The following is a 16,048-nucleotide window of genomic DNA, read 5'->3' as shown; positions in this document are numbered from 1 at the left end:
AACATTACCATCAGGAGTTACTGATTTTTTTTTTCAAAACTTCAAAATTAATAGGAAATTATCAGTAGAATTTCTGAAGTTAGATGCGGGTATCTGCCAGTTTCAAAAACGATGTAAACGGGTATTATTAGCATTATAAAAGTGCATTTGTGACGGGACCGTTAGAACAAGACGAGCCATACGGAAAATCAAGTGGGAACGATAAATCTACACCCTTGTGCAAATTAATTGAAACAAACTTTTTTTTCGTGTTTTCTAAGAAGATGTTTTGGGGTTGTTTCGGTTACAATGGGGTTGGACCTTTGCAGCCTATTGACGGTATGATGCGTTCTGAGCAGTACATTACTATTCTGGGTAAAAAAGTTGTTCCAGAGTTGAAGAAACGATACCCTGATGGAGCAGGGATTTTTAAACAGGATTTAGCTTCTTGCCATACGTCCAAAATTGTCAAGAAATTCATGTCTGAGAATCAAATTGAGACATTGGAATGGCCAGGGAACTCTCCGGATATCAACCCAATTGAGAATCTCTGGGCCATATGCAAGAATCACCTATTAAATATGGACGATACAACTATGGAGAAGCTAATCACGGCGTTAATTCATGTGTGGTACGAGGACACAAATATTATAAATGACTGTAAAAAATTAGTGGAATCCATGCCAAATCGTGTCCAAATGTTAATAAAGTGTCGTGGAGATCATATTATGTACTAAAAATTTTTGAGTTTGTATAAATTTAAATAAAATAGCATTTTCTCTTAGTTTTCTGAATTTATTGAGTTTGCTTCAATTAATTTGCACAAGGGTGTAGGTTCGACTGTATAAGTAGCTTTATTACTGTGCTTATGGCAAGTTTGCATTAAAATTTAATCCTATAAATCAAAATATAATCCTGTACCTCCTTTCCGATGGTCCCAACTCTTTAGCGCATATTTTAACATAAATTAATCACTGACTTTAGTTTTTAAATCTCTATTCTTTTAACTTTCCGATTAGTTATTTTTTTGTTTAGTTATACTTTTACTCTTTAACCTATTATCCTATGCTTTTTTAGTTCATTATTGTTTTTTCTTCTATCTCTTATACTTTCAGGAACAAATTAGGCCTGAATACGAAACTTCTGTTAAACATTACCGCCTTAATCCAGTTACAATGGTAAGAATATTTTCTTACGTGTACAACTCAAACAAAAAAAAAACTTGCACACATTCAAGCGTATAAGCATTTCGCACCTGCTAGCTTTGTCTTGTCAACTTTTTTTACCTCTTGCTTATGATAGTAGTTCATTAACCAAACTAATTTTCCCTCTTTAGCTACCTCTAGTTCCAAAACTTTTAACAATAAGCCTCATTTTGTTTTAAAATTTATGTAATGTGGTTGACATTTTATTAATTTCACAGGCAATCGAGCCATTTCTTCCATTTTGGAGTAAAGTTTATAGAATAGCAGCAGCACATTCAGCCGTTCTTTTTGTGGTGAGTACAATGGCGTATTGACTTGGTATCAAACATAAACGATAAAAGTGAAATTTTGAATTGATTTTTATTGATTACAATGAAAGAGTATTCTTTTATTTTGTATTCCTTTTACTATTTAATTTATATCACTTCAACATATGACTTTGATATACATATGATTGTAACATTTACGAAAAAAAGGGTTTTTATGCGGTTTGTGGGCAAAGTTCACTCAACTAGGCTATATATATATATATATATATATATATATATATATATATATATATATATATATATATATATATATATATATATATATATATATATATATATATATATATATATATATATATATATATATATATATATATATATATATATATATATATATATATATATATATATATTTGTGGAATGTCTAATAAATAAAGATTGCAAAAGTTTAATAATCTGAATATTTTTTTAAAAAATGCTATGTAATACAACTAGGTAACAACTAGCAAACGAAAATTTTCGTAAAAGTAACAGGTTGATGCTTAGTGGGTATAATAAAATAAAATAAGACAACTCTGAATGACTTGATCTAATGAGCGGATCTTCACTTTCGAGTTTGCTCTAGTTCGATCTTCGCTCAATTGTTCGAGGGGGAAATCTCAAATATGCTGATTAATTAGTGCAGGCAATATTTTAAGTTGCGAAATAAGACACAAAAACGTACTTTCTCTGAAGAAACATACTTTTTTTTTTTACTGATTCGGATATCTGACCCTCAAAATATAGAGGGGAGCTCAATCTAGAAAATATGGTCCCGATAGTTTAGTCAAGAGAGTGGTTTAATGTTTGGACTCCTTAATGTTAATTACCCTCTTTACCCAGCTTGCTATGTCTTGAGAGCTTTTTAAGACAATTTAAAAAATTTTGCTCACAATTATTAGATACGTTCATCCAAAGATAATTATCCGCAAAAAATTACTTTTTATAAATATTTATTATTTTTTCATCTATTTAATAATAGTCGAAAAAAAATTTTTACGCATCCTTTTAAAGAATATCAGTTTACATTGCAGAATACAAAATTCGAGAGATATCCGGTCGAGTAGTTCCGGCTTGAGAAATAAAATTTTAAGCAAGTCATATGACTCTATTATTGGATTCACGCATTTGTGGAGTGAATGAACCTCCCCAAGCTTTAAATGACATTTTATCAGTACAGACTTTTTTTCATACACAATAATTCTTTTACTTCACCTGTGATTTAATTAATAAAGTTAGTAGTCTGTACGTGATGTTCCGTTAAACATCCTTCATATACAATTTTTAAAATTCCTGTCAAATACTAAGCAAAAAAAGCGTGCATATTAGAGATTAGAATGAAATATTTGAGGAAGACAAAAACATAAATGCTGTCAAAATCTCAAAACTTACTTACATAGAAAGGGAGACTAATAACAATGAAACCTGTTTGATAGCAGGAAACATAGAAGAGTGAAAAGGTTATAATTGCAAACACCTCCAAATTTCCATACCGCCTTCTTCGTTAGAAACTTGTAAGGTTTCGAGAGCGTTTTCGTTTTTTTTTCTTTCTTAGAATTATTTTATTAAATATATTCGAAAAACATAATTTGAAATAATATTAAATCTTACATATAAAATAATTTATTTATGAAGATCTTTAAAAAAAATAAATGCGAATCATATGAACTTATATTGCAATTTAAGTAGATGTAGCATATTACAACGTATTTTTTTTTCTTTCTTTTCTAGTTAAGCCTCCTGTTGGCAACTGTCTTCGGAATGATTGTATATAGAATCATTCTGGTGACAGTGCTGATGGCAAGTGATAACGATATCTGGAAAACATATGCCAAGATCACTACTTCCATCACAGCATCATCACTCAATCTTGTCGTCATCATCATCATGGACAAGGTAACATTACATCTGACAAAATCTAAGTATACAGGGTGCAAGAATGCAAAACTGTACTGGGTGGTGGAACTCGTCTACACGAGAAATATTCATATAATCGGAACACCAATGAGAAGTTAAGAGGTAGTTTTCCACTGTCACATATCTCGAGAATGGGAACAGATGCTTCAGAAAACTTTCACGAGAATATGATTAATTGTCAAAGACATTGCTCAAAGGAAAGATGTAATTGATGCACACAAAGAATTGCTCGGAGAGATGCTCAAAGAAATTGCTTATAAGATCTTCTGCTAGTTGCAACATAGGCTTCTCACCTGCGGTGTAGAGAGTGATGTTCATTTGTGAAAACACTAGGCATTTCCCTAATATAGCAGGCAACAACGGCCATCCTGGTAACCAAATCCACATCGCGGTCACTTGTAGAATAGACCTTTCATGTGGTCCCACAGGAAAAACTCCAAACACGAGAGATCTGGAGATCTTGGTGCCCAAGATGTGGAACCACATCATCGACTTGATGAAAGTTGAATATCATTTACAACTTCATCTAGCAGCTCACTCCTACTTTCTATAACAAATATTGCTGTTCTATCACCAAATAAAGTTTTGCCGTCTTGTTCAGGCTCACCCTGTATAAACAAATATATTTTCTAAAAATAATTTTCCTACAATTTATTGAATACGATCTCGCATTCTTACAAAAGAAATATTTGAGATAGTCATTATACATGTCCGCAAAAAAATTCGTGTAAATTTTCACTATCTCCGCGTGAAGGCTATCTACTACAGTATTTGCTGACTGTTAACTGCTAATGGCGAGAGTTATCCAGCTTGTATGTGTCACAGCAAGTTTTTTGTTAACACTAAATTCTGCTAATTTATTTGGTGTTTCAGTCTGAGTGTTCAGTGATAGAGCATTCGCCTTCCAATGAGGTGAACGGAGTTCGAATCTCAGCGATGGCCGATCGATAAAAATTCCACATCCATCTGACACCGACCACAGTGCTGACGTGAAATATCCTCATTGGTAGGCGGATCATGGGTTAGAATCCCCTTGCCGTAAGGCTAACCGTGAAAGGTTCTAGTGGTTTTCCTCTCTATGTAATGCTAATGTGGGTTGGTTCCATCAAGAAGTCCTCCACGAAGTGGGTTAGTAACATCAAAAGTTCTCCCAATACTTGATTCAGTAGTTCCCTTGTTTTCTGGATTGGGTTCAAAAATACAAAGCTACGTAGTTGAACATTAGTAGTCGTAATCCCCAAAACTGGGTCGGCTGTTCAACGACGGTTGCAAAACAAAATAAAATATACGTGATAACTTTTGGTTTTACAGAGTTAGTTGAGTTTAATATGAACTATAAAAGAGTAATTGTTCAATTAGCCTGATGAAGTAATCTAGTTTAATCTAAAGCGTCTCTACAGCGTTTATGTTTACTGTTGATCTGTTGAATTGTCCAGTTCATTATAAATCTGATAAAGGCTCAGTTTATTTTTGAATTGATACAGTTGACCAGTAATAATGACTCTCAACATTGTTTAATCACATCATTGAACAAATATTCAATTAAGCATTTTTTTTACTGAATTAATATTTTAAATATATAAATAAATATTTCACAAAAATTCGTAATAAATATTCAGCAAGTAGCCATATCATAAAATAATTATTGTAATTTATAACTAGTTTGAAAAATGACAAATTTTAATTTTTACTTTTATTAGCATTCGAAATTTTATGATTTTTGAGTAAAAATTCAATTACTTTTTTTGTTCAAAAAGCTTTCCTTTTTGGCATCGCAGTTTTTTACCATCTTCAATTTTTAAAGTATTTATATATTTAATTTCTATTTTTAATTTATTTTAAAATACAGTATTCTTTATCAATGTTTGTAATATTATGCATTATTTTACAAGTAAATAATGCATTTTAAAACAACTAGACTCTTTGTGCTTTTACCGTCATGCACAGCATATTAACTTTGACGGTAAGCAAGCTGAATACTCAACACAACTGTATTTAACTATTCTAAATCTTAAATCCATCTTCATATTATAACACCTTAATTAGTTTGAGTCAAACCAAATTAACAAAATTTTTTCAACGTCTAGCATGAAGTACTTTTATTTCAATTTTAACTGTTTTCAAGAGATGTCGTCAATATTGTTAAAGTTCTTTACGTATTAAATTTTAGTAATAATTTAAAATCTGTCCGACAAGAGTTTGTTGGGAAGGACCATAAGACAATGCGGACTTTCATCTATCAAAAAGTACCTCTAGATTGAATCAAGTTAACATGTCTTTTATACTAGTGAATTGATGTTTAAAAATCGTAGTAGTAGTTACGCCACATTACTCCCACATTAGAATTTTATTAGGGATAGAATTCGATGAACGGATACCACTAATTGCTGTATTTGTGAAAGACCGGGAGAGCTGGATTAAGGTCACCGGGTTTCTTGAGCTTTAGCCATGAGAGCTATATTAAGTTCATGGTTGTGCATGTGGTCACTCCTATGTTGCTATTAGCAGTCGAGTGAGTGCAGAAATCAGTTGTGTGTAAATGAGACACAGAAGCAACAGCGTGAAGAGGAAGATGACGCAGTCACAATTAGAAAGTCAACTATTCAATGTGGACCATCCATTGATGTAGGCGTGATCATATCGCATCCGCGAGTCACCAATGTGGGGAATAGACCATTAGACAACCAAGTTAGCACATCTTATATACATGCCGGTATCTTACGTACTAGTGAATTGATGCTTGAAAATCGTAGTGTTATTTACGCCACAAGTTTCTTACATTTCAGCACAGTATAGACAGCAGAAGTGTTAAAATTATTTCCATCTCCGTCTTGAGATAAGATACACAACTCATCCAAATGCTCCATTACGTGTTGTACTATTTCCTCTCGAGCCATAACTCTAGTATCGTACAATGTACACATTCCATTGCTCGAAAAAGGCAATCTCTGCCAGCAATGATTTTCATAACGGTATGCTGCACCATAGCACTGTTTATGTTTATAATTTCAGAAAGGTACAAAAATTAATTATCTAAATAACTACTTCGTAACTAAGTTCTTATTTCTATAAAAATACAAAATCATTCTAAATAAATTTTAACTTCTAACTAACTGTTCAACACTACTTCAATTATTACCTAAGCCAACCTAGCAGAATAATTCTAACTAAGTTCTCAACGTATTAAAAAAAATTAATATGATGTAAATTATTATTTAAGACAAGCTAACAAAATGAATAACAACTCTAGTGCTGCCAACAGAATAACAAAATAAGAGAAATGTATGTATAGATAACAAAACGCTTTTCTTTTTAGAAAATTTTTCTAATTTCATGTGCCTGTAGAAAACATTTAAACACACTTTTAAACACAAAGTTTTTAAAAATGTATTAAGCTGGTTTTAAAGTAAAACATTTATTTTTATTTATAGGTTTACAGAGAACTTACTGCCAAACTAACAAACTTAGGTGAGATTTGCATTATATTTTTATGCAGTTTCTGAATTATTTTCATGTATTTTTTTTTATAATTTTTCACTCTATTTTTACAGAACAACCTCGCACACAAAGAGAATATGAAGATAGCTTCACTTTTAAGATGTTTTTATTTGAATTCATTAACATGTACTCTTCACTCATCTATATTGCATTTTTCAAAGGCCGGTAAGAAAATTATTTCATACTTTCATTTATTATTTAGCATTTGATAGGGCCGAGATAGCTTGGTTGGCCGGGAGCTGGACTCACGTTTGTCAGAACGGGAGTTCGAATCCTGTCTGCTAAAGATTTCCCGTGTAGTAAATGGTGACTGGTGCGTCACAATGTCCTCCATCTTCCCATAACAATTCAAAACCTCTGGGGGTACTGAATTGGAGAATCGTCGTTCTCTGATTTAGATCAAAATTACGATCTGTGGATAAATGAATGGGTCCGCCCTATGAACGGGTGTGACATGGGAAATCGAATTCTTCACCATAGATGGCTCCACTGGAAAACAAGAACAATCGCACCCCCTCTGTCTTAATGGCCAACGACAACAACATTTAATAATTGATAAGATGTTTTTTAACATTTTCTTTAAATAAACGTTTGCCTCTTTGCTTTTTTTTTTCTTTTTAAGTGATACAAGTAAAACTAATCCTGGTTGGAACTAGTAATGAACTCATTTCCTTAGAATGGTCCAAATGAATGCAGTTACTTGAAATATTTGTTAATTAAATTGTTTATAAACATTACTTTTTTTATCAATGTTGTTTTTTGAGTTAAACGAGGATGCTTACGATAGATAAATTGTAGAAAATAGAAAATTTCTTCTACATTGCATCTAGGCAAAAGGAAATCTTTTCTATTAAATACAACACATACTATAGTGCAAAATTAGAAAATTTCGAGGCTGTCGAGTGGCCAGTCATGGCATTTTTAACAATGTCCATTTTTAAAAACATGTGGCATACTTTTCAAACATGCGGCCCCATTTTAAAACACAGCATAATTTTTCGAAATTTAAACGATTAAGAAATCTGTTGAATAATGCAAGATTTCTTTTCAAGCATTTCTCGAAATGTATTGCAAGGTTCGTTTCTAGAAAAAGAAAAATTTTAAAAAACAAGCGTTAGATAAAATAATTTTCGGCGCATCACAAAATATTCATAATAATTCCATTTTTTCAAAAAATAATACTAGTAATAAAATGCAAATGGGGTAAATTTTTGAAGAAAAAAAGGAAATTTGCTCTGACTGGCAAGCAATTTTTGAATCTCCACTTTTTGTATTTAGTCGTCCAATGGCCAGTGGGGACCGTTAATTTACGAGCGAATTAGATTTCAAAGCCGACAGATCACGCCATTGGTCGAAAATGACATCACTATTTCTGAAAAATGAGATGATACGCACTGATTAATGTTGACACGATTTTTAAAAGTTGCTGAAAAATTTGCTTTTAAATAAGTTCATTTTTGAATTTCTCTATTTCTATTTAACAAATTATTATTGATTTAATTACAGTCTCAAGATACATAACTACATCGATTTTCAAATGTGTTTCTTAGCTCAATATTTCAAAAAATTTAATTTAAATTAAAAAAAAATTCTACTTAATTGAAATCAATAATGCAATTTACTGAATTTTATTATTTTAATATCAATAAAGCAATTTACTGAATTTTAAACCACAAATAGCAAAAAGAATAGTAACAGTACTACTATTACAAATGTTATAATTTAAATGCATGCGGCTAAATAAATACTTTTTTTAATTATTCAAATTGCTCAAAATAAAAATACTTTTCACAATTCGCACAATTTTGTGATAATCTCAAGAGTCAAAATCAGTGAAATAAAACTTAATACAGATATTACGCAAATATTTACAAGAATGAAATCAGACATAATGTAAATAACATAATGTAATACATAGTAATATTTGTCCAGTAGTGGACTGATCGTAAAGATACGGTTCCCAGTTGAACACCAAAGTCAAGCATCACTGGCTGCGGTCAGTGTGCGGTTGGGTGACCACTCGGATCAGTCTGCGTAGGGACCGAGCGTGTGCGGTATTGATCCTCGTTATTGATCCTCATGCGGTATTGATCCTTGATCGCGCAAGGTTGTTGCTACCAAGCAGAGTAGCCATCCCTTCAGCAGAGGATCAAAATTGTGATGGCATGTCTTCGGATCATCCTCAGGAATGCTTCCCTGACCGTCGCCATTAGCCCATTGGGCAACTTCAGTGCGACGTAAATAAAATACCTACCTACATATTAATATTTAATAATATCTAACAACAGGAACATAAATAAATATATTCTCATTCAATGCCTCAAAATTAATTAAAATAAAGTTTGTTTTATATCAATGTTTTGTGCTACAGTTGTCGCCATTTTCCTGTAAGGTTAATGTTTCCTTGCTCTACGTCAGAGGGAGACAATACAGAAGGAATTAATATCATTATCCAGCACATATAATAGTGGCCTTCAGAGTCTAGTATATTTAACACACTTAACACTTGAGTTGAACTTGAACCTTTAACAATTTAACACTTGAAGGAATTATTCATGCCTTCTGTTGTGATTGAGAATATATTAGGAAAATAAATAATTGCGAAAGAAAAAGGAAAGGAAATATAGTTAAAAATTACGTCATGTAACTTCCGTCAATTGCATCAATAGAGTTTCACCATTGTCTAAGACATAGGATCCAAACGTAGGTGCGATTGCCCCTAGTGGGTGCTAAGGACTTCTAGGGGTCATTGAAAGTCCTAGAGAATGGTTAGAAACTGACAGAAGTAATTTTTTTTTTTTAATATTGAGTACACTTGACAAGTAATAATATTATTATGAATTGCAAGATTAAGTCATGATAATGTATTAACAAGTTTTAATGTAGTTATAATGTTTTTAGTCATGAATTAGTAGTCATTAAAGTAAGTAACACTTTGGTTGCTGTTGTACACAAAAAATGTTTCACGCTAAGAAGTTCAAAAGTTATTATTTGTTTTAAAATAATTTTAAGCTTTACTTAGAAGATAATAACTAATAATCATTTTTTACGTAAGGGCAACTTTCATAAAAAAAAATTTCCAAATGAAAAATTGTTGGTTAATAGGAATTTTTAATAAACTAACAGTATGATTAAAAGAGTACCAAATCGAAAATAAGGAATGTAAAAGTTGTTATTTTATTAAAATCAGTTACTTAAGCATATGTTTAAAAAATTTTAAGGAGTGTTTAAAAAATTTGTCTTGCAAAGTGGACGGTATATAACGAAAGGTTAGATACCTATGATCTAAACCATATAAAAAAAAGAGAAAGCAAAATATAAGCTCGATTGTCATTTGCTTTGAAACAAAGCATCTCCATCAAAGTCTTAAAACTACTAAATAAATGGCAAAATGAATTATACATTCCGAACAACAGTCTGGTAATTTCATCGTGATTTTTCACAGCGTGAAAACTATTTTTTCAGTTAAATTTATTTTACAGTGTAACATTTGTACTAAATGTGTAGGTTATAAGAACTATATTATATTTGCGATACAAAATTTCCGATAAACCATTACTATAACGAATAAAAAAAATATCAAAGTAATGGTTACCGTAAGTGTTGGAGTTTATTGCAGAATTCTTGATATTCTTTTTAAATCAGAAATGCTTTTACCATGCTGGTATTTATTTATTTATTTTTCGCCTGAATATTTTCTTAGTATATTCTACTTACATGAAGAATTTAAATTTCTAGTTTAAGAACAATATTCTATATTACTTTCTGGACAGTTTTTTTTATGTATATATAACTATATATATGTACAGAATAAAGGTTCTATTTGTACCCAATATTTGTTCAAGAGTGTGAAGAAAAGTAACACAGAGTGCACCGTCTAGTGTAAAACTTCCTATAAGACATTTTCAAATTTTATTTCAAGCATTTTTCAACTATTTTTTCTTCATGAGTCCTAGAAATCTACAACAAATAGAAAGAAACGCAACCTCTCAAACATTTTGTTCACGCAACGCATGCACTCTCAATATTTGTTGCCGACGGCATTCTGACGCTACTTTTGGACAAATAGTTTTATGGCCATATTTGAAGTTTGTTTTCTGGTTTGTCTGAATTCAAGAAATTCTAGGTTATATATTATTTATGAATGCCTGTTATTGTTTTTTAAGGGTTTGTAAATGTATTTTAGTTTTAGGAGATGTTGACATTTTTTAATAATTAATTAAGACTTCTTTATATATTCTGCGTCGCTATATGAACAAGTAGCTTGATTGAATGGAGATAATAAAAGTGAATGAGGAACAAAAAGTAGCGAATTGATGACTAAATATATCGAAGTATTTAAATCTGAAAAGTAGTGATTAAAGTCTGGTTAAAGATAGAAATTTTAGATTAGTAAGTAAGTCATTGAATGATTGAATCAATAAATCGACTGATCAGTGGGTATGAGAATTACCGAATCCTTATATTAGTAAATGAGTAAAACATTGAATCAACGAATAAGCTAAATTAGAAATAGTCAATTCATCTTGTAAATAATTAAAATAAATATTAAGCCTAGAAACAGTGGTAAGGCACCCGATGATCAATTATTTTTTTGAAAATGTATTATCAATTGGGTGATGTTCGATATTTAAAACATCGGTGCTTAATTATTTTTCTGCTCATTTAAAATAATAATTCGCTTAAAAAAAATTTTTTTTATTTACTTTAAGGTAAAAAACCATATGTTCAGAATTTTTAGGTCCCATATAAATTACACATGGCGAGAAAATTCGGATAAATTAATGTAACGTATTGTAAAGACATTGCTGATAAAAAAAATTAGTTATGGTATTAAAACTCAAAATGTACGGTATTTAAACATTTATTTGATACTTCTTCAAATTTATGGTAAGGTTTATGGAAATTCTGGTTATCAAAATTACAGTTCTTATTACCACTCATTTTGTCAAAATACAAAACTGGAAGGTAAATTTCACCAAATAAATTTACCAGTTTTTATACCATGCTCTAAGGTGTAATGATAAACTTATCAAGTTTTTTCACAACAACCAAATTTTATCTCATATTATTAAATCATATTCCATTGTTAATTTTAACAAAAATATGACTAAAGGGCTTCGCAAAATATTATCGAGTTTTTTTGGTGTTCTAATCGAGCCAGAAACACGGTAAATTTTTTCCATATTCAGGTAGTTTTGGCAATGTTCTTTTTTCTCAGACATAACAACCGTAACAACTTTTTAAAAAAAAGTACTGATGACGCACGATTGTGGGTACTTTTTTTTAATTTAGTTACATGATTTTTTTGTTATTCAAAATCCTTGCGATTATAATATGATTATTCTGAATTGAATATATTCGATAGTAGAATTTCTGAGTAAATTTCTAACATCTGATTTCTACTGAAAGACAGAATTTTTCAACAGTTCATTTAAAACACTGTGTATATGTAGCTCATCTAAATGTAAATGTAATGTAGTATCAAGTGATTATAAAATGTTTTCGGGGGTATCAAATAATTAAAAGTATATGACCCCTTGTTCAGCATAGTATTCTAAAGAACAGAATAAAATTTTTTAAGAGTCATTTTAAGCGTTGACACTTAAAAATGTCAAGGCATTTTTAAGTGTCAACGCTAAATTTAGCTTTAAAACAATTCATTTTCTCTCCCAGTTAAGATTACAGTTTCTGAGTTGTAAAACTTTTAGGGCAACTACCAATTTTTCCCACCGCTATGAAAACATTTATTTGCAAAAGAAAACCTAAACTGAATTTGAAACAATAATTTTAGTGCACTGAGAAAGAAATATGAGCAAAACTTTCAGAATATGGAAGCATTTACCGTGTTTCTGCCTCTATGGGAACATTAAAAAACTCGGTAATTTTTACCGAAGTGCTTTGATAATGATTTTGTTAGAATCAACAAATAAATATATATAGGACTTCATATTATGTTATGAAATTTGATAAATGTGGTAAAATTTGGTAACTTTATCATGATAGCTTGCAGCATGACATAAAAACAGTTTATCCGGTAAAATTTAGCTTTCAGTTTTGTATTTTTTACTAAATATGTGGTAATAATAATTATAATTTCAAAAACCAGAATTTCCAGAAAACTGTTACCAAATAATTGGGTTAATTACCGCATATTTTGGTTTTATTAACCAGAATTATGGGATTTTTTTACCAGAAATGTCACTACCTTACAGTTTGGTAATTTTACCAGAATATTTTTTCCGTGTACGAATAATCGGACTGTCAAATAGAGATGCAGAAGTTATGATGCTGAAGACAAATCTCTGTATTCTACTTCCTGCTTGCTGTCGTCGAAACGCTTTTAGTAGAACTTAAAAGCTATTTCATCGAAATTTTATGAAACACTCTTTTCTAAGTCTTGTCTAGCTCCGCTATTTTTCATGCCAAACATATTGTCCTAACTTAACTGTTAGTTTCTTTATTGTCCCGCTTCAAGGAGAAAAAGTACTCTAACCACTGTAAGATCTGTGAAATCGTCCGTAACACTCCTTTTAAACGCATACATTATAACCACAAATTATCACGATGACTCAGGGGTTAAGGGCACCTAGCTGTAATAATAAAGGACTAGGGTTCGAGTCTCAATAGCGACTTGAACCCCCCTTCCTCCCAGCTTCAGATCGATGGGCGCCAGTTTGATTGGAAAGTAAATGAAACATTGTTCGCAATGTTGACCAAATTATCGCAGTTTTACCGTTGTCCATGAAAGTCTGGAGCCTTATCCACTATGACCCATTGACCCTTATCTTGTTTTATGTCATAACCGTCGTTGAACAGCCGACCCAAATTTTGAGTTTACGGCTTCTAATCCAGAAAACGAGAGAACTCCTGGATCAAGCATTGGGTAAAATTTGCCTTCGGGGAGGACTTTCTGATGGAACTAACCCGCATTTGCGTTACATGGAGAAGAAGACCACGAAAACCTTCCACAGTTAGCCTGTCGCCCAGGGGACTCTAACCCATGGTCCGTCTACCCTTAATATATATTTCTGCACTGTGGTCGGTGCGAGCCGAGTGTGGAATTCATATCGACCAGCCATCACTGGAATTCGAACCCAGTTCACCGCATTGGAAAGCGCTCACTCTATCCCCTAAGCCACCACGGCTCCCTTGACCCTTATCCGGATTTTGCGGGAATGCTTTAATTATGTTATACATTTATACAAACTTTTATGTACCAAAACTCTCACTAAAAGTATCTTCACCAAGGGGGCATAATTCAGCAAAGACCTGCCAAAACCACCCTGCATTAAATCGCTAAATGTTGGGCAATTTAATAATAATAAAAATATGCAACTCTTCTAAAACGTAACGAAAAAAAAGTTTTAAAAGAATGTAAATTCAAAACTATGTTTTAAATATTGTCTAAGATAAAATTCGAAAAAATTACCTTTGGTGATCGAAAAAATATTTGTTAGCTAAATTCCTTGGAAAATAACCAGTGTGAATCAGAACGACAATTTGTACCTTCAAATATTTTGTTTATAAATAAAACCCCAATATCCTAAAGTGGATTAGGTATAAATCACCCCACACCTTTTAGCAATAAAATCTGAAATGATAAGAGTAAATATCATAAATATATTCATAAAATCCAAATTTCTGCCCAAAAATACATAAAATTTTACGATTCAATCTATTTTATATTTCTTGAATATAAATTGTTTGCAAGCACAAGCAACTCATTTTCATTTTCTCAATAAATGCTTGAGCTGAAAATGAAATTATTGTTTAAGTATATTTCGTCAGTTTGACATCACATAAAATTATTCTTAAAGCGATTATTTCATTTAATTTCACTTGGATTAAATTTACATTTTTTATGTCAAATGTGATAGTTTTCAAAATGAATTATAATTCTTAATCTTAGTTTTTTCTAAATGAACTTAAATTTAAATTGAGTTATTTTAATTATTTGAGTTACGCCGATAGCAGTGCCAAACCAACTATTACGTTGTGCGTACGCATAAATGTTTTCTAAATATGTAGCATATCTGTATAAATAAATAAAAAGAATTAAAAGAACTTTTTTTTTGCTTATGTTCATACATTGCAATAACACTATGAAAAGTTCTTGATAAAATCCTCCACAAAGGCAAATTTCTCCCACTACTTGATCCAGGAGCTCCCTTGTCTTCTGGGTTGAGTTCAAAATTACATGGCTATGGAGTTGAACATTTGCAGTGAGAATTGAGTCGGCTGTTCAACGATGTTTACAGAATAAAAATAAAATATATTGCTTGGCCTTTCTAGCCTGGTTCACCGTAATTCATTATTGCAATTTATTGCAATTACACTGTAAAATAATTCCGGAATAAAATATAATAAAAGGTACTGGCACCCTGAGTGCTGGTAAATTTTGACTGTAAAAATGTACGGAACGAGAAATCTGATAAACCATAATTTTCACAGTAAAATTTACTGTAAAATCACTGTAAATAAAGAATATTACTGCATAAAATTTTAAGGTAAGAACAGATGCTGTACTCAGAATGCCAGTACTACTTTTTATTGGAATTCCAGAATTTTTTACTTAGGGCATTTTTATTATCCGCAATTTTTACAGTTTTTCAGAATAAAGGGTATTTATTGCAGGAATAAAAAATTTAAAAGTATATTAAACATTCTTTTAGTGAAGGTTGTCAGAATTGTTTTCTTTGTTTTTGAAATTGCAAAAATATTTTATCTCGATTGAGTTAAAAATAGCATTTCACACTTTTCTCGTATATATTTTTGATATGCGTTATTGCATATTATTTTCGCTACCCACGTAAATATCGAAACATATTGCTTAGTTTCCAGAAAACATACGATGAAATTTTTCACATTTATTGTACATAACCGTAGTGTAGAGTCAAAACATAAAATATGTCAATAAATAAAATAACGGCGGCTGAAGTTCAAGGGAATTTAAGTCGCCATTCTTCATATTAAGTTTGGATTCAACAAATAATATTTAACATCTCTTCTATGTACAGCTATAAAAATGAAAATATTAATCATAACCTTTTAGAAATTATCTTTCGGATAAAATTTATAGCAATTATTTTCAATTTTTCTGTTTTTTATTCAATGTTAGAATATATGAAAACACTCTGT

General features: G+C 31.1%; 1 protein-coding gene across 4 annotated transcripts in view; it reads left to right on the top strand.

Annotated features, from left to right (window-relative positions):
- LOC107442862 (anoctamin-4) overlaps positions 1-16,048 on the top strand; it is a 346,119-nt gene that overhangs the window by 289,059 nt on the left and 41,012 nt on the right. For all 4 annotated transcript variants that reach the window (XM_087168997.1, XM_071181276.2, XM_071181277.2 and 1 more), the window contains 5 exons: positions 1,095-1,157; positions 1,403-1,477; positions 3,224-3,388; positions 6,841-6,877; positions 6,961-7,072. In XM_087168997.1, coding sequence (XP_087025123.1) covers positions 1,095-1,157; positions 1,403-1,477; positions 3,224-3,388; positions 6,841-6,877; positions 6,961-7,072 — 452 coding nt within the window. The remainder of the gene's footprint in view (positions 1-1,094; positions 1,158-1,402; positions 1,478-3,223; positions 3,389-6,840; positions 6,878-6,960; positions 7,073-16,048) is intronic.

This window comes from Parasteatoda tepidariorum, chromosome 8 (genome assembly GCF_982258835.1).
Source record: "Parasteatoda tepidariorum strain Cologne lab strain chromosome 8, Ptep-v5.0, whole genome shotgun sequence".
NCBI classification, from domain to species: Eukaryota; Metazoa; Arthropoda; class Arachnida; order Araneae; family Theridiidae; genus Parasteatoda; species Parasteatoda tepidariorum.
Note: the sequence above shows the minus strand (reverse complement) of the source record. Positions and strands in the feature narration are given on the sequence as shown.